Source organism: Brachycentrus maculatus, unplaced genomic scaffold, assembly GCF_059751285.1.
Source record: "Brachycentrus maculatus isolate JH-2025_06_01 unplaced genomic scaffold, ASM5975128v1 h1tg000443l, whole genome shotgun sequence".
Lineage (NCBI taxonomy): Eukaryota > Metazoa > Arthropoda > Insecta > Trichoptera > Brachycentridae > Brachycentrus > Brachycentrus maculatus.
In genome coordinates, this window is record NW_028281191.1 from 168975 (window position 1) to 195237 (window position 26263).

Consider the following 26263-nt stretch of genomic DNA (forward strand, 5'->3'; position numbering starts at 1 on the left):
TGCCAAAATTTATGGCCACAGCTGATCAGTGCTTTTTATGCGAGGCGTCTGTACTCTATTTTAAAATTCTCTTTTATCTTTTTTTTTTAATACCATTAATTTTTTTTACTGTTGTGTTTTATTATTTTTTTCATGGCTTTTCAAGCGGTAAACAAATAAATAATTATTTATTTCAAACCGTTTAATGGCATAGTAATAAAATACTCGGTGTTGTTTCCCCATAAAATACGAGAGTCTCCTTTCATCGAGTATATTAGGGAGGCTTTAATTCAATAAGGTTTCACGTTCGAAGGTTCGAATGGTAAGAAAGGATTAGACTTTGTTTATTACTTAGTATTACTTCTTGACGCTTCATGTTACCCTAATCCATTAGTAATTTGTATTATAATAATACACAAAATTCTCTCACGATTTTAAGTTCTCTTTGAATAAACAATCAATGTATATTATAAAGTTTATTTCAAACAAATTTGATGGGTACTACTCTAAATAATGAAGGTTTATTTTGGTTTGCATTTACGAAATTCGAAATGAAATCTCACTTTCCGCATATTTTTTTTATTTTATTTAAAACGTATTTTAAGGGTACCTTCTCTTTAGAATTATAGAAGGTTTATTTTGGTTTGAATTTACTGCATAAAAAATAAAATTTGTCACGTATTTTTTTATTGTAGCATGTGCACGATGTTTTTAATTGAAACGTGAATATAACTTTCAAAATTTGGGTAATTTTGGTTGTCAATCATGGGGAGAATGGTGAATGTTGCACGTGTATAAAGTGATCACCAGCCTATTACAGGTTGTAAGCCTTGTAAATACTAAGACTTTCATAGTCCATCTATGTTGACATATAAAATTTTTTTTTATATTGGTGTATATTAACTCCTAGTGGAGGTTAGCCCAGAATTCGTAATCAAACATTCAAAATATTGTGTGAAAACTTACTTCAATTTTTGTATGAATTTTTCAAATAATTTATGGTTTTCTTCGTGTTGTAATTTTGATTTACACGATTTGTTCGTAATGTTTTGAAAGTCGGCAAAATAATATCACTGCTAAGGTGAATTACTTTTCCTTCGGGAGTTTGCAGTGCAGTATTGGAGATGCATGTATCGAAGGAAATCAATTTCCAGTACAAAGTTTACGGTCATACATTGTAACCAGCAAACAAGTTTACAGTGACGTATGTGAATTGGTGTACGGAACAGTCTAGACTTGTAACTCGTGTGAAGTGACAAATCTCTTGCAGTGCAGCGAGACATCTCATGTGTCTTGGCGATTTATGTTTTCATAACTTATGCAGAAAACCTTTGAATACTTTAATAAAAGAAATCTCTGAATTCTGAAAGGCTCTGAACGTTCGCCAGGCAGCTTGAGATGGCAGAGATGTGAGTGCTCAGATGGTCACCGGGTGTATCGTGGAAAGATTTTTTTTTAACTTTATTTATTTTTAATATTATTTTTGAATTATTTCTTTGGGTTTACAACAGCAACATGTATAAACAAAACATCAAAATAATAAAAAATTAACAAGCCAATCATAGTTAACTACAGAAACATAAAGATTAGTACAAAATATTTAGTGTAGATCTAGCAAATGAACACGTATCTATGAGATTAGAAATATGTATGTGTGAATTGAAGTTCACCTTAATGGACCCCACCTAAAATTAACCAGGCAATCTGATGCATTATCAAAAAGAAATTAAACATTAGACTGAACTTTTTTAAGCTTTGATCCAAAAATTAACAATGCTCCATATAGCATCACAATAAAACGCCATGGATGTAGTATTATACGAAAATTGTGCTATTCAAATTATCCAAAATGTAAAAACGATAGATGCTTTGTTATGCTTTGAGACACATATTTAGCATTGCCAGATTTACAAAACGTTCAACCAAATGTTTCATTTTCACCGGGACGTGAAGGAAACCGTCTGGAACACCGGGATTTTATCTGAAAACCTGGACTGTTCCGCTCAAACTGGGATGTCTGCAAGCTTTTTTTAGACGGGAATTGCATTTACGAATTATTTACCTTATTCGTACTATTTACCTTGCTTATGTACAAGATTTGCAAATCATATCCTGATTTTTTTTTCTTCTTACTTAAAAAAATATGCTTTATTTTAATCTGTGTTGGGAATAGGAGGGATAATCTAGTGTGGGCCAATCAGGAACTTGTCAACATTTGCTCATTGCTGGGAGGAAACCACCTTATATTCCTGAGGAGAAGCCAGACTGTTGACTGTCGTCAATATAACTTCCGTTCCACTAGAAGAGGGTTTGTCATTTTGTGTCATAGCTTGGTTTATGGTATCAATGCTAATTATTATTTTGATCACGTATGATAGCACCTTCCTTATGAACTATTATGGATCTGATGTTAGATAGGTCCTCAACTATATTATCATCAAACCATTATCCGCACCAGTTGATGCATAGGGCACTGCATCATATGAACGTAATGTTATCTTGATCATTAACACATGAAGGAAAGGTGATCTGCCCTCCGCTACAGGTACCAGTCCAGGGTAATGTTGAAGAAATATTAGAGTGAAAAAATAACTTTTATTTATTTGATCCCCCCATAAGAATCGAACCTGGGACCTCCAGTACGGCAGCCGAGTGTGCTGACAATTACACTACGGAGGCGGAGGTCCTTATTTAGGCTCTTGCAACGTAAGCCTATAGAGATAGGTTATAGGCTATAATATACACATAGATACTATATTCACTCCTATATATTTGAATTTTCCGCATACAAAACAACAGCTTTATATATTCGGTCGTATATTAATCTGTAAATTTTGTTTCCCGGACGATATATTGGGCAGTGTATTTCCGTGGACATTAGAGGGAACTCCCCCGTGTATACTTTAAGGGTCCTTTCAACCCAAACACAGGGGTCGTTCTGTCACTATTACATGACCATTAGTGTTCGGTTTGTACATTGATTTATTTTTCCTTTATTCGAACAGAAATACGGGCTTCTAGACGCCCGGGGAGCTTTCAGGACTCTCTCCTTTCATACATTTGGCCCATTGATTCAATTTGTTTTTATGCGAATTCAATTATTGTGTTTTTATTTGACTAATTCGGCCGCAGTTAATAAGCCATTCGCTTCAGTTTCATTATTAAATGAAATTGATTTTTGCACATCGTTTATGTAAAGAAATTTACCTACCAACATACATATACTTACATATTATTTTCTTACCATTATTTTCTTACTTAACTAACTCGTAATGGGTTTTTTCATTTATGCAATAAACAATATTTTCTGGATAAATGCCTCACTAAGTACAATCCGTATATAAATAAAAAATGAATTGGTGGAAAAAGTTTCAGATCGTAAGTAACAATATTTCTTCGTAAACCACGTGTTTTGAAATTTTATGGAACAATTAAATTATGTTTTATTTTTATTCTCAATTTACATATAATAAGTCAAAAATAATAAACATACTTTTTTATCATATTTGACTGAAAATGCTCATGTTGCTTTAAATGAAAAACAGAGAAACGATATTTAAAGTTTAATAAGTCTTTCTTAAAAGTGACCTAACATCGTCATCTTGTTTATTTTATCGCATTCTGTTTTATCGGCGAATCACTTTTTAAATTCAAATATTAAAAGAAAACATTTCCCTACACCAAATTTTCATCTATCCATAATATATTATTTCATAAAATTCAAAGAGTCCTTCTATGAAATTATGATTTTTCTAAACATTTTTAAAATATAAGGATTCACCAAACTTTATTTTTAAATACCATGAAGCTGTACGTACATTTTTGTATGAAGTTTTGATTAAAACGAGCTTTGTTTATTAGGTTTCATCGTTCGGCCGACCTTTCCCTGAAATTAAATTACTATGCATAGTATTCAAAAATGAGCTAATATCAAACAATTCTTAGATTAAAAGTTTACTTGGTAAATACCACTATTCATGCTGGTATTTGCCAAGTAAAATTTATTGAAAAAATCCTTATACTGTCCATATCTTTGTCCATTAATCTCGGTTTCTTCACCTAAGAATTATCCACGTTGACAACTTAACATACTAATTTATTTATTAATTTATTGAACGGCTAAAGCCTTTGACAAAATACAAATACAGTATCTAATATAAAAAATACACTAATGAATACACTAATAGAGAAACAAAAAGTCTGAAATATAAAATAAAAATAAAATAACAAATAGTAAGCACTGGTAAATACACGTCTCCCACACACACTATCAGCGAGCAGCAAGAGAAAGTGAAACACAACGTTTAAATTTATCCATTATAATACGGAGAAGAAATGCTGAGAAATTACAAAATTCAAGGTGGATAACAATATATTTAATAAATCTATACTATCAAAAGCATTAGCTTACATGTGAAGCCGCGGAATCAGAGAGAACATGGCATAGTTTACATTATGTACAAATACTGCGAATACAGATTTTTGCCTAGTACCTCTTCGACGCACGCTAAGCTTTATTTGATTTAGGAGATCAGGGCTGTCCATAAAATTGTAAAGAATTTAATATAACGTACATGAAGAAGGGTATGATTTTAACTTGTGTATGTATTATTTCAACTAGGGTATATTTCCTCTAATTTACTTTAAACATATTCGACTAATTCTAACTTACTCATATTAAATATTCCTTTTGTGTTCCGTTTGAATAAATTATGTGCCTTATGACAAATTGGTAAGCCCGTGGATGAAGTGGATTTCAAAATTTCAAAATGAACATCAGTCGACATTTGTAATAATTATGTAGGATAACTTTAGTCGTGTTTGACTGTTTGACCTTTTGCCTTATCACGTTAGATAGATACAAGCGATAATGCCAAATGTTATTACTCTAAATTAAATTATTTTGTACCTACGGATCACGAAACCTGCTAATTGTTATATAAACTCAACGAGAAGGTTCGTAATTAGGAATTTTGGTTTCAATCCGTATCATCGTCGCCGAACGGAAATGGAGACACATGAACAACATATGTACAAATATATATATAGATATATATATATATATATATATATATATATATATATATATATATATATATATATATATATATATACATATATATATGTAATGTCACCATGGTTGTTTAATCTGTATATGGACCAATGTATGAAAGAGATTGAAAGTATGGGAATCGGAGCGAAAATGATGAATATAACTGTTAGTTGCTTGCTGTATGCGGATGACGCCGTACTGCTAGCGAGCAGCGCTGAGGATTTGCAACTAATAGTGTCAAGAATGTATAATGTATGTATGGAAAATGATCTGTCAATGAATGAAAGTAAGTCAAAGGTCATGGTGTTTGAAAGAGAGAAAGATATGACAGAATTCAAGATTATCGTGCACAATGAATCCCTAGAACAGGTGCAAGAATTTTTACATCTAGGAAGCATGTTCACAAGGGATGGAAAAGTGGATAAAGATATTGAGAGAAGAGTGAATGTAGGGAATATAATAAATGGTGCTTTAAACAGAGTGATTGCGAATAAGAATATGTCCATGGAAGCCAAGCTAGCGGTTCACAACGGCGTGCTAGTACCGACACTAATGTATGGAAGCGAAACATGGAACTGGCAAAGGAAGCTCCCTCAGACGAATGTGTGGAAAGTCATTGTATGACAGAATTAAAAACGAAGATATAAGAAAGGAATGTAAGGCTGAACGAGGAATAATTGAAAAGATTAGAAAGAGTTCTTTGCTGTGGTATGAACATGTGGAGCGAATAGATAACGAGAGAATGACTAAGATAATATATGTGGCGAATGTGAGAGGAAAAACAGAACGAAGACGACCGAAAAAGACTTGGCACGATCAGATCAACCAGAATCTAAATTATTTAAAAAATAAAACACTTGTATAATACCATTTAATTACACATGACTACATCACAGGTGATAACAAAAAACTAGAGTTAGTTTTTGCTATCACCTGTTGAAAACATCTGTAGTTTTCGAAACAAGTCGTGTGCTATGAAATAATACTCAATAAGTGGTTTTACACTAGTGTTTATTTTTTTTTTAAATAAACAACATATTATTCCACAATTAATGCCAAATCAATGATAGTGAAAAATCCAGTGGCTGAAAATAATCATAAATTGATTTTGTACAAAACAGACTGCATCTTTTTTTTTTCAAAAGAACAATATTTATTTTTCGTATAGCGCCTAAGTTTATATCAAATAAAACGCAAAATATTTTGGCACCACAATAGTAAATCATTGTTCCAAAAAAAAACTTTGCCTCCCCAAGCGTAAGAAACCTGTGAAAATGTTTACCAGTTAAGGGTGTCGGGAAATAGTATTCCCGAAAAATTATTCCGAAAAAATTCTAAACTGAATCCAGTCTCAGTAAAAATATATTGGTTTTTTTGTCAGCGGTGTGCGAAAACAATATATTTGTATACCGCTCTTGAGAAACCCGTATTTCACAATGCGATAAATAAAATTGAAACACACGGACACTCCCAAAAATCAACACTTTTTATTTTATCGTGATAATATTTAAAATTTCATAGACTTTGTATTTCTTTATATTTGAAGCACTAACTTTGAGATTTTCCGTTTTCTAATTAAAATTTAACTTGGTTTTAAAATAACCATATTTATTTTATTATAACTTAGTTATAATGTCTACCGGTTTCGAAGCGAACCGCTTTTTTATGAATACTGATTAATTTATTGGTATTAATCAGTCTTGATAAAGAAGCGTTAAGCTTCTGTAGACATTATAATTAAGTTATAATATAATATTCATAGTGATTTTAAAACAAAGTTACATTTTGATTATAAAATGAACCGTGTTTAATTTTGGATACATAACCCAACTATTCTATAATTATCTGTTCCCTCTGCCTACCCCGGCGGCATGACAGTAAGCTAGTTATGATGATTCCATGCTGAGGATAAACGCTCTTAGGCTGGAATGGCAGAAACCACTTATTCGTGTGCTTTGGATTGTTCTAATTTTAAGTTAAGAGGATTTGCATAATAGCACCCGCAAGGGAAGGACTAGAGGGTGGAAAGAGAAGAGAACCAGTAACTTCATTATTGCCTACAAAGTGAATCTCTAAAGCGGAAAAACTGAGTGAATAATATTTTTCCCCAGAAACTCGCGGGAAAATTATTTTCCTCAGAAACAAACAAACGCGTTAATTTCGAACCTATTTTTAATGAAAAAGACACCTTTGCGCAAATTATTTTCAGTTCAACAAATACCTCTCTCATAACTTATTCGAGCCATTTTTTTCCTGTTACCCAAAAAACTCTTTCCCTCATCTGCACCCAATGGTGCATAGGGCACTGCATCATATTGACGCAGTGTTATCTTGATCGTAACTCACATGAAGGCAAAGTGATCATTATCTCGCTCCAGGGAATAAGTGGTTTCAACCATTCCATAGATGGCATCGGCCTAAGAGCGTTTATCCTCAGCATGGAATCATCATAACTAACTTACTGTCATGCCGCTTCCCCTCCGGGGTAAGCAGAGGGAACAGATAATTATAGAATAGTTGGGTTTTATATACAAAATTAAACACGATTAATTTTATAATCAAGTTGTAACTTTGTTTTAAAATCACTGTAAATGTTGCTAATCGAAGTATTAGATATCTTAGTTTGTCTAGAATACGTAGCTTTTTTAATAGGGAGTAATAGAAAATAAATCATAAATGAATATATAAAATGAAAAAAAAAAATTTTTTGAGAAATTAATTTATATATAAACATTACATTACATTTTAGAGATTCCAGAAACCATGATTATTTTGCAGAACTTGAAAAATATTAAATTCAGAAAACAATGGGGATATTTATTGACTTCCCTTTTATTCCGAATTGGCTTTAGTAAATCATTCATAACATTTTCATCCAGATATTATTACTTGGGGACATTTTTCGAATCTATACGAAGTGTACTTGTATTGGTGGTGTACAGTGTAAAACTTACTTCAAGTGTGAGCGAAGATTAAAGCTACTTCGCTACTTTTTGAATTATTCTCACAATAAAGTGTCGACTCTATGTTTATTGCAAGACAGTCCAGCGAGTCGAGCATCCCCACGAAAGCGACCAATACCAAAAGCCCGAAGGCACCTCGGCAAAAACAATGAACCATTAAAAGCTCCCGGTGAAATATCCGGCGACTTTTCCTCGAAGCTGTACAATTTAATCTCATACTTTGTTTGTTCAAGTCGTGCAATTTCTATATTACAATTTGCAATAGAAATTTATTTAAGTACTCGATGACACTTTTAACAACTGTGTTTTATGGTATTTAAGGCATTTGATAATGGTTTTATACTTTACAACATCTAATGCTCTTTAAATGTCATTAATTTAATGCGTTACTTGCTGAATAAACATTTTATGGATTTCCAGAATCAGTGGTCAAATTGTAAGCGTAATAAAAATTTATACACATTTAAAAATAAAAGGGTAAATAAAGACTTACTCATATCAATCATAGATACTGCCGCTAATTCACAAATTAAGCGACGTGCTAATTATATGGTATATGATATATATATATCGCGCACTCCTTTCAAGAACGTCATAAATCAAAAATCGTCAACTTTCAGTTGTGCATGTTTTCAGAATGCCCAGAAAATGTACTATATCCCAGCATAAGACGCATATTTTTAACTCAATGTTCATCCGCTACAGGGTAGAAAATGTTATTTTTGCTTTTTTAAGAAAAGGTATCGTTTAATAATTTTTTTTAAATATACTAAATATTTTTCAAATGGGGATAAAATCTTCAGGTTTTACCTAAAAAGATATGTTGCACAGTAAAAAGTTCAATAAGTGACTTGATATTTATTTTTAATACATTGTGTTATATTTTTACACTTTAAAAACGTTCTCCTGAAAAATCTAGTTTTTTTTTATTTATGACGTTCTTGAAAGGAGTGAGCGATATGTTACACGTGTTTAAAGAATAATGTACACGTGTTTAAACGTATAATGTACCCTGCTACCGTACCCGTCACACGTCACAATCTTTATTCAGAGTACCTTCGAACTAATTATGCGCGGAGTTCGCCTATCTTTCGAATGGCTAGTGAGTACGACTTATGTTTTAGCCAAGTTGACATTTTCAATTGCGGAAAATCTGTGTTGAAAAGTCGAATGGTGAGCATATTGTCCTCTCAGTATCATTAAAAACTATGCTTCTCAGCATTGTATGTATGTCCCTACTAGAATCAACATCACACACACACATTCATTCATTTGCAAGATCTACACTATTTTTTTAATACTAATCTTTATATTATTTTTTGACATCTCATCAAAGATGAAGAAGAATATGGAAGTCTGGGCATTTACGGGACTTACGACCGTCATAGGCTGGTTTAAGTGATCACTTTACACACGTGTAACATTCACCAATTCTACCCATTATTGACAACCACACTACTCAAATTCTTGGAAGTTCTATATATATGAACCAATTTAGAAACCTTGTTCATCAATCACTAGAACTTCACTAGAGACATCTATTGGTGAGATGTAAATAATATGACTAATCTTTATGTTTCTGTGGTTAACTATACTTGGCTTGTTTAATGTATATCTTTTAATTGTTTTGTTTTACATATGTTGCTGTTGTTAACCTAAATGTTTTTTTTTTATAAAAACATCGGAATGCAAGCGAAATAAGATCATTCTAATGAATGTGTGGCAAAATGATGTCTGTTTGATGTTCGAATTGTAAATAAGGAAGGAATGTATGGTTGAGATAAAGCATTATCGATAAAATTAATAATGGTGTGTTAAGATAATTTGAAAGTGTGGAACAAATGACTGAGGAAAGAACGGTAAAACAAATATTTGTGGCAAATGTACTTGGAAATAGGAGAAGAGAAAAATCAAAGAAAACTTATTATCAATTGTTTCAAATACTTTTTTTTTTAGGTCAAGGGATCTTGCATCTTTTATGTCACTGCGACCATACTAGGCCTGATTTCAAATAGTTGTTCAGGAGTCGTAATAATGAGCTGTTATAAACGAGATGCATGAATGTGGAACAGGCGAAGATTGTTTAAAAAGACAAATTGTCGTGGCGTTCTATTTACTCTAACTACCCCAATAGGGGAGCGGCATGATAGTGTGTTATTTAAGTTTTTTTATTAATAAATGATTACTCGTAGAACAATTTTATTTGAAAAATTCAAACAAAACATTCAGCATTACCCTTTAATACAATTTTCACGTTAAAATTCAGCCAAAATAAACATTATCTTATTCTAACCTCTTTTTCTTTTTTATTCGTCTGGTATAATGCCCGCAGTGAAATTATTTTCATAGAAGGTTAATAAAATTTCAAACTTTTTCTCTCCTAAATTAAAATGGTTTTACTACTCACAAATTAAATGTAAAAGGCTAACCGGTTAATGACTTTCAACGGGCTATTGGATTTTTTCAGTTTCAGTAAAATTATCCGCCTACCTAGAAAATTGTAGTCTAAGCACAATTATGTAGATACCGAAAAAAAGTTCAGTGTTCGATTTCAAGAACACTCAAATTAACATAAGCGATTCTTTAGCCCTAGGACATGCGTAATACCTTTTTTACATATGACTTTTTTAAACTTCCACTCGTTTACGAGTGATTTTTATTTATTTATTTTATTTTATCTTTAAAGACAGAAAATAAAAAAGTATATTGGCGGGCTTATTGCTAAAAAGCAATTTCTTCCATCCAACCAAAAACAGACTAGTAATATTGATCAAAACGTTTGAGACCATATAATCAGAGGGTAGATTTTAACTCTAACAAACAAAATACTCGTACATTGTAACTACAGTAAATAAAGGATATAACGCTCACTCCTTTCAACAACGTCAATTTTCAATTGCCAATCAAAAATCGTCAATTTTCAGTTGTGCATGTTTTCGGAATGCCCAGAAAATGTTCTATATCCCAGTAAAAGCGGAATATTTTTAACATAATGTTTTAAGAGGAATGAAAATAAATATAAGTGATTTTCACTCTCATATTTGTTGTCAAAAAGAAAACGAGTACAAAAAGCGCACGAATGTTCAACTTGCAATTTACAATCAAGATAACACCCCGTTGATACGATGCAGTGCCCTTTGCACCACTGAAAGAGAGTAAACATAAAAAATTACGTTATTCGCGTATTTTACGTATATATTAAACGTCGACGTAAATTGAGATTTGCACTTTAATCTCATATGGTATTTAGCTTCCCTAATAGATGTACTTATGTCGTTTCCGAGCATTTAATTGGAATCAATGTGTCAGCATTCATTTCCGCTTCAAACTGCTAACGGACGTATTTACTGAGGGTATTAAATACGTACATGTATATTTCTTTATTTATTTTCGTGTTTTATATATTTTCAAAATATTAATACCGCACTGGTATCGCGACCCGTATCAAGGCATTCGTTGACATCGTTTAAATTATGCTATAGCGGTTTAAAAAAATATTAATATTATGTACTTCAGATACTGGTTAATCCATATTTAACATACACAAATCTTCACAAGCACATATTATGTTATTTTTTATTTGGGCATTCACTTTGTGGTAAAACATGATTAAATTACCAATCAAACACTTGTTTTTAACAACTTAAGTAAAGTACTCAAGAGGTAAAAAAACAAGTGTTTTATTTATAATTTAACATAAATTATAGTTTTGAAAAAACATAATATTGTTAATATAGCATAAATATAAGTACTTTATAAATATTAAATCGGGAAACAAGCCACTGTCGTGGGCTATCATCAGTAAGTTCCTGAGAAAATAATAAAATAGTATTAAATAAATTTATAGAATGGTAGGGATAAACATTTTATATATAAGTATTTATGTATATATTTTTTAATTATCTCGAAAACATCGAACCACTTGTCATTAATTTTACAAAAATAGTGTAATATTTACAAAACATCAGTAAAATATTTAATTAATTGATTTTATCATAAAGTAAATGCCGAATCAATGAATGATTTTTTTCCCTAAAATTTATGTATCTTTGACATTGATATATGCTTTTCAATACGAAAATTTTACAAAAAGAATTTGATATTTACAAGGTATTGTAAAATATTTAATGGATAGATCTTATTAAGTGACTACCGAGTCAATTAATGATATTTTTCTCTAAAATTCATATCTTTTACTTCGACGAGAATAAGTAAGGGTTCTTATCATCCCTCATTCGATTACAGAGGATTTTTTTTCTTTTGATCAATATGCATAATATACTAACAATATACAGCGACTGTATTAAATTTTTCATATCACTCACTCCTTTCAAGAACGTCATAAATCAAAAAACTTCATTTTTCAGGAGAACGTTTTTAAAGTTTAAAATATAATACAATGTTTTAAAAATTAATATCAAGCTGCTTTTTGAACTTTTTACTGTGCAACAGATCTTTTTAAGTAAAACCTGAAGGTTTTTTCTCCATTCGAAAAATATTTAGTATATTTAAAAAACAATTAAACAATACCTTTTCTTCAAAATGCAAAAACAACACTTTTTGCCCTGTAGCGGGTAAATATTAAGTTAAACATATGCCGCTTTTGCTGGGATATAGTGTATGTTCAGGGCATTCTGAAAACATGCACAATTGAAAATTGACAATTTTTTATTTATGACGTTCTTGAAAGGAGTGAGCGATATGCTTAAATACGATTGTATAAAAATTACATTTACCTCTCATTTTGGAGATTAGGTAATTATTTTTAAAAACGATATCAATTAGTTAACGTATATCATCAATATATGAAACGGCATAAAAATCCTTTTTAAATCGTAAACTTTGTCCTATGTTTCAATGAAATCTTCCGTCGGTCATATCCAGAGCTCGAAAAAAATTGCTCTTTTTCCGACAGTTTTCTATCCAATTTTTGTTACTGCTATGAAGAATAATCGTCGCAAAGGCGTAGAGGACCCACGCGACGTGCTACGCCACTGTGCTATAGCGGATTACCGTAGTAATGACGTAGGCTGTAGTTTATATACATTGTAACAAGACCAGTGCTGCTCAAACTGCAGACACTGAATGCATCTCAATGAACACTCCGGCCATGAAATTTTTTTTGGTGCCTTCGAATGATACTTGTTTTTGAATAAATTTGACGCACTGCTTTCAAAAATGTCTTAAATCAGTTTGGTCGGATACGAAATCGAAACTGATAAAAATTGTAGCTGACTAAGTTTGTACAAAAAAAATGAGTTAACATTTAATATAATATCTACAACATTTTGAGTGTGTCCAAATACTTGTTCACAAAATCTGGATTATCTCCAATTAGTCTCCAGTAGTTATTTTCATATTATTTTTTTACATCTCATCATAGATGAAGAAGAATATGGAAGTCGTCAGCCCCGTAAATGCCCAGACTTCCATATTCTTCTTCATCTTTGATGATATGTTAAAAAATAATTATATAATATTTTTACTTAATTTATTGTTCTGGTTTCTTATGTTTTTGCTTGATCTAATATTCGTACATGAATTATCAATATTGTTATATAGTGCATTAAATGATCACTTAAACCATCCTATGATAAGATTTAAACCCTGTAAATGTTCAGGTTTTCATATTTGCCTCCCAAAAAATAAGAGCATAAACCAACTCAAACACTTGTTTTCATTTTATCGATAAAATGCTTATATATAATTTTAGGGAAGATATTTCTGCCTTGAGTTATTTCGTCATATCGACATTTCAACATCTTACATACAGCATTTTGCCGTATATTTGTCTGAGAGAACGCATTTTGACTGCATTCAGTCATTAAAATAATAATAATAAAACCCTTATCCGCACCCCAATAGTGCATAGGGCACTGCGTCATACAACGCAGTGTTATTTGATCGTTTACACATGAAGGAAAAGTGATCAGCCATCCGCTTCAGGTACCAATCCAGGGTAATATTAAATAATTATAACAGTGAAAATATCACTCATATTTATTTGACCCTCCCCCCCCTGGGAATCGAACCTGGGACCTCCAGAATGGTAGCCGAGTGTGCTGACCATTACACTACGGAGGCAGACAATAATAATAGGTATTCGAAATACTTGATCATGCCAAGTTTTCCAAATAAAAAAATAGTATTTTCAATAATTGGTGAAACGTTTGGGAAGCCATGGCGTTTTGCCGGGCTGGTTCTATAAATAGCCGCCGCGTCCGGGATGGAGCGCGCGGGCGGATGGCAATGCGGCCGGCCGCGGCGGGCGAGGCGCGCGCCCAGCACTCGGCACGTAGCAACAGTTCGGCCCTAGGGCGGGCCTCGCAATCGCCACGAATTTCAAATTGTTTCGGGCTCACAATCACCTGGCCGCGCATTTCCGTCTGCGTGTTCAACAGAAACCAGCTCTCGATTTGTCAAACAGATTTGTTATTCGACAGTATTTTTTTTAAAGATGAAAAATAATCCGCTTCTGATATCCCCTCAGACACATAGAACAGACCAATATGTGGCGTGATACTATTCAGCATAGCGGTAGCTCTTCCTACAGGCATAACTATCATCAGGTTGGTCCTGTATATAGAAATATGAAACAATCTATGCCGACGCTGCCTTAGGTAACTATTGGGAATATACAGACCAATGCAACGGATAATTTCAGGATTATCGATCATACCACGCAACAATCGATAAAAATTGCTGTTGATTGCGTGTGATGTGATAAAAACTGTTGATTGCGAGTGGCTTTGGCTTTTTCTTCACCCATATAAGTTGTGTCATATGGTATTACACTCTTGGCATCAGTTTTGTTAGCCAGTCCAACGCCTCCGGGGTCATCTCATGAATATCCCGAATGTCACCACTAAAACCATTGAGCTGGCAATCCTGCACCATATGACTTATGGTCTGCTCAGTTCCACACTCACAATCATGGTTGCTCATTTTCCCCCACTTCTAGACTAAGATGTTGCAGCAACCCTGCTCTGTTTTTACTCTGTACTGCCGTACCTATGATCTTTGGGGCAGATCAAAACCCGGCACTCGAAATGTTGGGTCCACGATATTTTTTTTATTTATTACAATTTTTGTAGCCCATCTTTCTTTCCACATTTCCTCTATGCTTGTTTCGTCTTCCTCCACTGGACAATCGATTAGTCGTAATCCTTTGTGACCTAAAAATGCCAGCTAAGCTTAAGGGAAAAGTCTATTAAACAATTGTCAGACTCACATTCCTCTATGGCTCCTGATTCTGGACGATGTATAACACTTACTCTAGGCAACTAAAAACTGCTAAAAGGCGAATGCTTAGATGGTCAGCTGGATTTGTCCCTTAGAGATAAAATAAAGAGTTCACACACTCGTGGAAGTCGGGTTGTAACTGATATCAAACGCAACACACGCTAAGCCGATACGTACAAAAGAGCTAAAATTACTTTTAAAAATTACCTTACGGTAACTCTATCTTTTTACAACTTTTTATTTTATTTAACGCTCAATCAATATATATTTCATAATAAACCCATCCGCAATTCAAAGATAAATGGCGAGAAATCAGCATGGTTTTGGAAGTTAATATTGGTTCTTAAACCTTGATTTTTTAGTGCCTTCTTTTGGAACATGCAAACGGAAATACGCATCCTGGCTACTCAAAGCTCCACGATAACCTGGCCAATTGAAGGATCACTTTCCTAGCTTCGGTAACGGCGAGCAATAGACGCTCCTTTTTATGAATGAGTTACCTACGCGTTTTGATCAACGAATTCAATTTAAAATAAAATAAAATATTTTATTTAAATTGAGTATTTTTTAACAGAACAGTTAGATCAAGTTATACACATATACGAGTATTACAAAACAAGTACTTGTACTGTTTTGTTATAAAATTCCTTATTTGTTAAAATATCTGGAAGAGAGACGGGAGGGTGGAAAAGTCTGAATAATCGGCGGGTTTGTGTGGGAAGACGCATTAATGAGTAAATGGTGAAGAATATTTTCAAATACAGAGTGGTGTGGCGTTCTATTATCTCTGCCTACTTCTGCTGGAAATCGGCGTGATGGTTAGTTATAAAATTAAAACGAAACTTTTAACTTAATATGTGTACGTATTTAAGTTTTGTACGTACATATTGGTGGAACTGCATTCTATAGAATAAAATAACAACTATTTAGTTTTTTTAACATTAATTAAATTCATGAGAAAAAAAGTAGATGAGTGTTATTATATTATATATGTGTACGTAAATTAAATATGTGGGCTTCAAAACAAGGTCTTAATCCCCTGTTACAATAAGTTATATTTCTATATCAATTTAATATGAATCTGTTGTTGGAGTGTGGCCTGAAATTTCAGCGTGGTGGCTTTTCATTTCCAATGCGGTACAAAGGCAATTAAGGGGTGGAAGCTCCAACCCTCTTTCTTTACTTAACTTCAACCCGTTCTCTTCAAATACAAGTACGCTTTGGTTAGCGCTCCCTTGTGACGGAATAATAGTTCAATTAAATACTTCATTTAGTTGAAAATGACACCGTTTTCCGCAACTACCCTCTTAGGAGGCGAAATTCAAATGCGAGTAATGCGTTATGGAGGAAAATGTCAATAGTTCTTGTTTTATACCTAAAATTAAAATAACTTTTTGAATGTCATACTAAATATGTCAATAGTTATTATTTTTTACCTCAATTCTAAATTACACTTTGAATATTATACTACAATAAATATGTCAATAATTCTTATTTAATACCTCTGAATTCAAAATAACACTGTGAATCTAATAATAAATGTTATCTTAATTTTTATGTTTTAAATCAACTTTTTCAAACTTATTGCTTTACTAACTAACCAATTACGTCGCTTTGCTTCTCCACACGGGTAGGCAGAGATAATAGAACGACACACCACTCTGTATTTGCAAACAATCTTCATCTCTTCCATATTCATGCATCTTTTCATACGTCTCCCCCCCCCCCCCCCCGATTATTTCGACTCCTATCCTGACCATTTTCAAGTATTCCTTGATCTTCGTCAACTACATGCGAATTTAAAATTTGTTTAACACATTATTTCCTCATTTCCAAACCATCTCAATACACCTTTCTTATTTTTATCGAAAAAGCTTATTTTTTTTATTAAAATTCTTACTTAGTAAATACCACTTTTTCATGATATATATTAAATAGTGGATTTTTTTTAGTAAAATTTAAATTAAAAATGGACAGGTTTTACCACAATGTTTATTTTAGCCTTGAATTCATTCCTCATTTCACCATTCGAACATCTATCATGTATCGTTTTGCCGCTATGTGACAGATCGCATTTTCACTGCATTCAGTCTACTTTCATCCTTCTTTTGTTTACTCCATGCTTCACTTTCATACTAAATGTTGGCATCAGGAATCCGTTGTGTACTGTCAGTTTAGATTTTTCATCAAAATCATCCAATAACCTTTAATTATAATTTTCTTTTACTTTCCATTTAATCATTTTAAAAACTTTCGATAAGCAAATATACTTTATTTTTTATTACTTCACATAATCTAATTAAAATAGAATATTAAGAATAAATAATAACTTTTATACTGTAAATATGTATTTATCCGTTTTAAATGAATTCAATGAATCTTTGAATATAAATGTATTTATACTTTTATAACTGTTTTGCATAAAACTTGTGAGAAAGTTTGTTATATCTCATTTATTCCGTCAAACTTTTGAAGAGAAAACTCAATTTAAACTCAACATCAACTCAAAAACCTACACTTTCGATTGTATAATTTTGATCGATATTAACAACGCTCCTTGATAAATGGGATGGTATAAAAATATGTAAATATAATGCTTTACAAATTTCTAAAAGTTTAAAGATCAAAAATATATTTAGGATAATTAAAAATTTTGTCTTCTTACGGACTCGACTTTTATGTGAATTAAAGAAAAAAATATTGTTGTATCAATCATTTAAAAATCTTATATTTCTTCTTCTTACCCTTGATTGAACCCTACGATGTAATGCACCATATCGACCCAGTTTTTTTCTTGATCGTTAATTGAATGAAAGCAAGGTGATTAGTTCTATGCTTCTTACTGACCACGTCAAGTTTTACTCGGTGTGTCTCCGTTCCTATTTCCAATACATTCGCCCAATAAAGTTTTTTTACCCTTCCTTCCGGAATCGCTCATTTCACATGTTCAAACCATCTCAATTTCTGACTAGACCACTCGACTTGTGACCACTATCAACTATGATAAAAAAAATGTTTTACATATCGCTCACTCTTTTCAAGAACGTCATAAATCAAAAAACTAGATTTTTCAGGAGAACGTTTTTAAAGTTTAAAAATATAATACAATGTATTAAAAATAAATATCAAGCCACTTACTGTACTTTTTACTGTGCAACAGATCTTTTTAAGTAAAACTTGACGGTGTATTCTCCATTTAAAAATATTTAGTTTATTAAAAAAAAATTAAACAATACCTTTTCTTCAAAATGCAAAAACAATACTTTCTGCCCTGTAGCGGGTAAATATTGAGTGAAAAATATGCCTCTTTTGCTGGCATATAGAACATTTTTTGGGCATTCCAAAAACATGCACAACTGAAAATCGACGATTTTTTATTTATGACGTTCTTGAAAGGAGTGAGCGATATGTGCCGGGGTTGGCCAAAATGCATTCTTCTTCGGCTTATGGCCAGTTTTTAAGAGGGATTATAGTCTCCTGCTAAGTCGATTCTCAGCTGTAAATAAATCTCTTTGGTGGCCTGCCCGGAGGTTATTTATCTACCTTGGAGTTGGCCATGCAGTACGAAGTGGGAAAGACTGGATGATTCCATTCTCCCCACATGCAAATACCATTTATCTTATCCGTTGTCTTCCGACCCAACGACATCTTCGATTGTTGGGTAATATATCCAAAATTAAACAAAGTTTAAAGGATTGAATTCTACACTTATTTATGTATATGTTAATACGTGACGCGTTTCGTCTTATTAAGACATTATCAAACACTCAAGAGTGTTTGATAATGTCTGAATAAGACGAAACGCGTCACGTATTAACTATTAACATACACTCAGAGTGTTTGATAATGTCTTAATAAGACGAAACGCGTCACGTATTAACATATACATAAATAAATGTAGAATTTAATCCAATAAACCTTATTTCTCGAAATAATACAATAAACCTTGTTTAATTTTGGATATATTACCCAACAATTCAATATGGAATTCTACCAACTGTCTGCAGTTACAATAAATGACATCTTCAATCTTGCATATTTCTCTTATCCCAGTATTCCTTATTCTAATATCGTAGAGCCTTCCCAGATATGCTCCTTAGCGCACTTTAAGGGTTTTTTTTTCACCAAAATGTCAACCTGTCTAATTTCCCTTGTCGGCTCCTACTCACGACGCGACGTCCACTTGTTGCAGAGTGCCCGCCCGCGGCGGACGGCATGGAGCGGTTCGCGTGCCCCACGCCGGACCGCCAGGGCCGCTACCGCTGTATAGACGACCACGTGCTGTGCGACGGCTTCATCGACTGCCCGGCGGGGGAGGATGAGGACCGCCAGGCCTGCATGTTCTATAAAACTGTGAGTGGACACCTTTAATTATATGCTTTCAGTCATTCAAATCTGGAAATCAAAAAATCCCCCCGCTGTCTACAGGAGACAATTTTTAATGTATCATCACCCTTTAAGTATATATTTTCTTATTTTTTTTACAAAAATGTTAATAATATGAGTATATAACCACTCACCGAGATTTTAATGTCTACCGGATTCGAGACGTACCCGTCTCTTCGTCAGGACAATCACTATTACAGCGTGCAAATAATACCACCCTTCACCACCATAGCACCATTTACACACTTAAAACTACACAAAATGTGTAACACATGCGATTTTTGGTCGAACCCCCGAAGACCAACATGCACTACAGTTTTCACCACAGACATGCGTTACGAGCCGAGGTTAAAGATGCACTAAGGTTAGACTTACCTGCATGTTGGTGCATGTTGGTCTTCGGGTCGAACATTTTGTGTATATATACATCACATACCCAACGTAACATACCAAAAATCGTCAATTTTCAGTTGTGCATATTTTCGGAATGCCCAGAAAATGACATTTATCCCAGCAAAAGCGGCATATTTTAAACTGAATATTTTCCCGCTACAGGGCAGAAAGTGTTGTTTTTGCATTTTGAAGAAAAGGTGTTGTTTAATAATTTTTTTAATATACTTAATATTTTTCAAATGGAGGGAAATAAAAAGATTTTACCTAAAAAGATCTGTCGCACAGTAAAAAAAATATCAATAAGTGGCTTGATATTTATTTTTAATATATTTTATTATGTTTTTATCAAATTTTTAAAACGATCTCCTGAATTATTTTTTTTAATATGACGTTGTTGAAAGGAGTGAGCGATATGTACATTACATCAATTACACATGGATGTGTTACTTGAAAAGGGTTTAAGGGACTTCAAGGGTTATTTTGTCAATTTTGTCCAAAGCAAAAACACCCTGAAAAAATCTAGTCGTCTCTCATGCCTCATGCTGGATGGGAATCTTTTAATCCTTATGTAAATCTCCAATTAAGGGATGACGGGAGGGATCCTGAAATATTTCAATTATGCAAATATCCTGTCATGTCGGTTTTATCTGATTGCTTTAAAAATTCTTTAATTACATATATAGAAATAAAAACACCTTCTAGCACTTTGTAAATATTCTAAATGAATTTTCAGAATGTTACCTTAAGAATGGTGATATAGGAAAAGAACGCAAGGCTTAGATAAGCATTATCGATAAAATTAAGAAAGGTGTGATGAGATGGTTTTGGCATGTGATTCAAATGAGTAAAGAAAGAATTTTATGAGGCGAATGTGGTCGGTAATAGAATCAGAAAAAAACGAAGAAAACTTGAAATGCCCAAGTATTTCAAATATTGAATTTGGCGAAGTCAAGAGTCGGAATAACGGTGGGTTTGTATGAGGAGATGTATGGATGTGGAAGAGGCGAAGATTGTTTGCAAAGTCAAAGTGATGTGGCATTCGTTTCTCTCTCCCTTTCCCTGCGATAGATATATATATATATGTATATATATATATATATATATATATATATATATATATATATATATATATATATATATATATATATATATATATATATATATATATATATATATATATATATATATATATATATATATATATATATATATATATATATATATATATATATATATATATATATATATATATATATATATATATATATATATATATATATATATATATATATATATATATATATATATATATATATATATATATATATTTATATATAAACTATTAACTGTAAAATTGACAGTCTGTAGAAACAATTTTGCCAGTTAAAAAAAAACATACTTAATGTATTTTGGAATTCGACAATCGCAAAAAATAAATTATATATTTTTCATACAACGTCACTGCTTTATGTGATATATCGGGCAAGGATGGTTTGTAAAAGATTCATAAATAACTGAAGCATTAAATCACATTTGAAAAACTGGAATACCTTTATTGTCAAAAAAAATCACTCTTTTTACCTCGTTAGAAATACCCCTTTCAAAACTGGAATACGCGACGAAAAATTGTTATGTAAATTTTCGAGCCGTAAGTCGAGCCGAGGCTTTACGTTTTACATGCTTCAAGAAAGAAACGGATAAATCCTGATTTATTTATCCGCAAAATGTTACGTAAATTTATTGAAAAATATTCAGGCACCTATTGGGAAACGTGTCACCTTTATGCGGGGGATGTTCTGGAAATTCATATTTTACCGTGTAAATTCCTAATTTTTTTCACGCTTAACGATTATGATCGTCGGTATTTTTCATTATTTTTCTTGCAAAGGTCACTTGTGACAGCTGATTTAGACAAATAATGTTACTTTTTTCATATAAAATTATTTGAATAAAAGTATTTTAACATGCAATCAAATACGCCATGTATTTGAAATACGTGTATTCAAAAACATCCATGAATTAAAAGCTGTTTTATGTCTATTTTTAATTGCACAATTATTAATTTAATAAAATATAATACAATTATATTACATATAATAATATACAATTTTAAAATAAACAATGTTCTTTTGACTGAAATAAGTATGTGTTTAGGCTAAATGTTTGTTTCTGTGTGTTGAATCTTGAAGTTCTATGTACGTTATTATCATACAGTGTGTTTGTGATTCTCAAATGCATATGTAGGATAATATTTCAATATATTAGGTGTCTCAACTTGAGATGAATGATTTATCATTTTTATACGCTTAAATATAGAAGTCTAAGCATCCCAGGGCTTCCGACCTGGCATTTAGCTGGCTTAAGTGATCACTTAACCCGATGAAACATTGAACTTTATACAAGTGTAAATAAAGTGATCACTCAAACAAACTAAATGTAATATCGTAAGCCCTGGTATGCTCCAAATTCCATCTTTTTAGGCATAAAAAATATAAACGCTTCATATCAAGTTATAATATAGATATATCGCCCGACGGGTAAATAATCCAATGTGTGATTAACACTTCTAACAAGATTGAGAAATAGAAGTCTGAGATTTAACACTGTTAATGGCTGGTTTAATGTATAAACTAGTTGGTTAATTTATGATTAGATAGTCAATATTACAAAGTGTACTTTGTACCTTCCTTCTTCATTTGAATAAAAAAGATATGACACTTTATCTCATGTTAAGACATAAACAATACTTTGAATTTCAATTATATGTACGCCTTAAGTTTAAGTTCGTCACATATGTATCATCTCTTATTATAAATTAAATAAATAAGAATCGGATTGAATGGAAAATATTGAACTAAACTGTAATGATTTTCTTCCATAATATTTTTTGAATACAACTGTTACATGTATAACATTTTAGCAATTGGTTTAATCCCGATTAATCCTTTTTTCCCTTTTTTCTTCCAGACAAAGGCTCATTTGGACGTCCTGGCTGATGCACTGCTGAGGTGGGCAAGAGGACGTTAATCAGAAAAGCATACATTACGCATTCCTGTAAACTATTTCACAAATTATTGTATTTCTCTAGAAGTTAATTCTCTTTACGGAAAATGCTCTTCGAGCACGAAATGCAATTAAAATAATATAGAAAAATATAATTTTATCAATAATTTGCAAACGTAAATCAATATCTTGGCCTTCACGTCTTGAAGACCTGTTATTTAAATAAACCTAAGCTTATATCATCGATGTAAAGCAGACGTCGTTTTATTAGTAATAAAAACGATTTTTGATGCGTTTCCGCGTCAGTGACGTCATTAAATATTTATCGATAGTTTATATTATCCTAAAATCAGTTTAGTTGATAATCTTTATGTACGCTACTTTTTCGGTTACTTAAATCCTGAAGCAATTGAACCGTTAAAGAGTTATTAAACTTCTTGAGAAACAGTATATTTTTGTATTTCATTTTCAAATATAATTTTGATATAAGACATTTCTGTTTCCAATACATAACCGATTATCCGTGTAACCTCAGTTCTCTCCTTGTTTGAGTATTATTCATTAGATAGGTATAAAATATTGTAAAACAATTTACTACCAGATATTATCCGTACTGCAATACAAAACTGGAATTCCTCTCTTAGTATTGACACTCGTAACTTCCAGGCGAATGATTTCTTTAGATCAACAGTGGATGCAGTAAGACTGAACAGATGTTTTTAATTTCGTTAGCTAGAAATGCCGCGAAGGGATACCCGTAACGATTCTCGGTCGGGGGGCGTACGGGAAGACTTCGCTGCACTGATTTATTTTTGAAGAACTGATCATATATTTTTTTAAACGTTCATTTGTATCGAATCAACGTATTACTTCGCTTTTCGTGAGACAAGTTTGCTGTCAACGATTTCGTGCGAGCAACTATATTTTTCAAAACATATCGCTTAAAGAGACGAGACGGATCAATATTGGGATGTAACGATCTAGATTAACGCGTGTAAGCTAGCATTTGTAATATTTCTATAGAGAGGTCCGAGCCTCGACTGCCGCAGTAGCTGTTCCATTCCTACCCTTCTATTTTTATAGTTCTCCGTAGAGGATATTACGAGAAACATTTTCTACTCTTTATTTTCCTATAGAACTGAAGACATTCATTTTTTCCTCTGAGCCAAAGTGGAGTTAAGTATAGTAAATGATATTTATGTAAAATATGGATCAGATCGGTTTTCGAGGATAGAAATTTACATACTATCTCAGAAAAATGGCAGCTATAATTATTGTTCACAGTTACTTGTATTAAATATTATAACTTTACGTGTTTAACTATAAGATAAGGATAGATGCATAGTGTAAAGGGTGGCCTGAAGGAGAAGGGGAGTACGATAATACAATGACCTCAAGGATGAGAAATGCAGAATTAAGGAAATACCTCAAATCACGCGCTTATTTCTGTCAAAGATATTCGCAAACTTAATTAACTTAGTAACCTTTCTTGGCATTTTCTTGTTATTTATTTTTTATTGCTTAGAGTAAATAAATAGTTTGCTTGTTGCAAAAAACCCTTTCCAGAATGTCTCACTCATTACTAACGTCACATTACGTTTACTAAAGTAAAGTTATATGTAAATAAGGAAATTAAGAGTATTTTAAGTAGATCTACCTTCATGACTTGTTTACTGTATTACTGGTATCAACTGTTAACTCTCAATCCTCGATGTTTCTGATATTGTCTACTTGTAGTTATTAGTTATATTTTAAAGGCCTTCAGTATGGGCTTTATTCGTTACTTTCTAGTGAATTACTTTATAAGGATGTTGTAATTAATAATATATTATTATTCTCATATTCATTGCAAAATCATAAATATTTTAAGTTTACTAGAATTCACTAAATACTTGTTCCGGAAAAATACTCTTGCAACCGACTTCAAGTTCAGAAAAAGTTTTTTTGACTGATCTGTTTTCTATGATTTCTGAATCAAAGTACCTGTATTTTTTGTCATTTGTTTTTAAATACATTTATTTAACTTTTAAGCACTTCAGAAATTGGACTTCAAGCATTTAAGTATTCAAAACATGTTTTTCAACGGACGCAGAAATGTTTCAGTAAAAAAAAACGAGAAACCTTCATTAAAATTGTTACGTAAAATATATTCAGGATTCTTTATATTCAGCATTGTAAAAGCAAGTAAAAATTTTAACGAAGCTTTTAAGATTAGGTTTTTAATTAACAATAAATTTATGGACTACATTATCCTGGAGTGTGTAAGCCGAGTAGAGAGAATATGAAATAAAATTACAAGTGAGCAGAATTTAAATGTCACACATGAAAACAAATTAAATTTTTCATAAGCGCATCGTATGCAGGTTTTTTTCCACTTCTGACCTTTGTCTCATTATAACCGGTAACAAAAGCTCCAGTGCAACTGGCACGTAGGTTACATATTTCCCGGAAAGCTTTCTTTACGCGAAGGCTTTCGTAATTACCCCTAGGTCCTGCGATTTCCCGAGCGAGCAATGTGTACTGGGTACTAACTAAGCGCTGAATGATGAATTTCTGCCACAAACCATCACGCGAGAACTATGTACAAAAGTACATCAACAATTAAAAAGAAAATATTTATTTTTATAAATGTATGTATATATATATATATATATATATATATATATATATATATATATATATATATATATATATATATATATATATATATATATATATATATATATATATATATATATATATATATATATATATATATATATATATATATATATATATATATATATATATATATATATATATATATATATATATATATATATATATATATATATATATATATATATATATATATATATATATATATATATATATATATATATATATATATATATATATATATATATATATATATATATATATATATATATATATATATATATATATATATATATATATATATATATATATATATAAATATATAATATATATATATATATATATATATATATATATATATATATATATATATATATATATATATATATATATATATATATGAAATTCGTAACCTAATTTTTTAAACATTGCACATTTCTTTTCGATTTGATACCGATTTCAAAAACATGTAATTTTTTTTTAAATCCCAAGATTTTTTCAACAATTTTTTTTTAATTACTCATCAGTTGAGATCAATATCGTAGTTTCTTACTAGCGTAGTTCCGCGGAACTACTTCCGTGGTTA

At 31.7% G+C, this 26263-nt stretch overlaps 1 protein-coding gene across 1 annotated transcript in view; it reads left to right on the forward strand.

Moving 5' to 3' along the window:
- Positions 1-25132, forward strand: part of LOC148302496 (uncharacterized) — a 163114-nt gene extending 137982 nt beyond the window's left edge. Inside the window, exons 4-5 of the mRNA XM_088271524.1 lie at positions 19430-19590; positions 22984-25132. Of these exons, the coding sequence (XP_088127650.1) occupies positions 19430-19590; positions 22984-23043 (221 nt within the window). The 3' untranslated portion in view covers positions 23044-25132. The remainder of the gene's footprint in view (positions 1-19429; positions 19591-22983) is intronic.
- The last annotated feature ends 1131 nt before the right edge of the window (positions 25133-26263 follow it).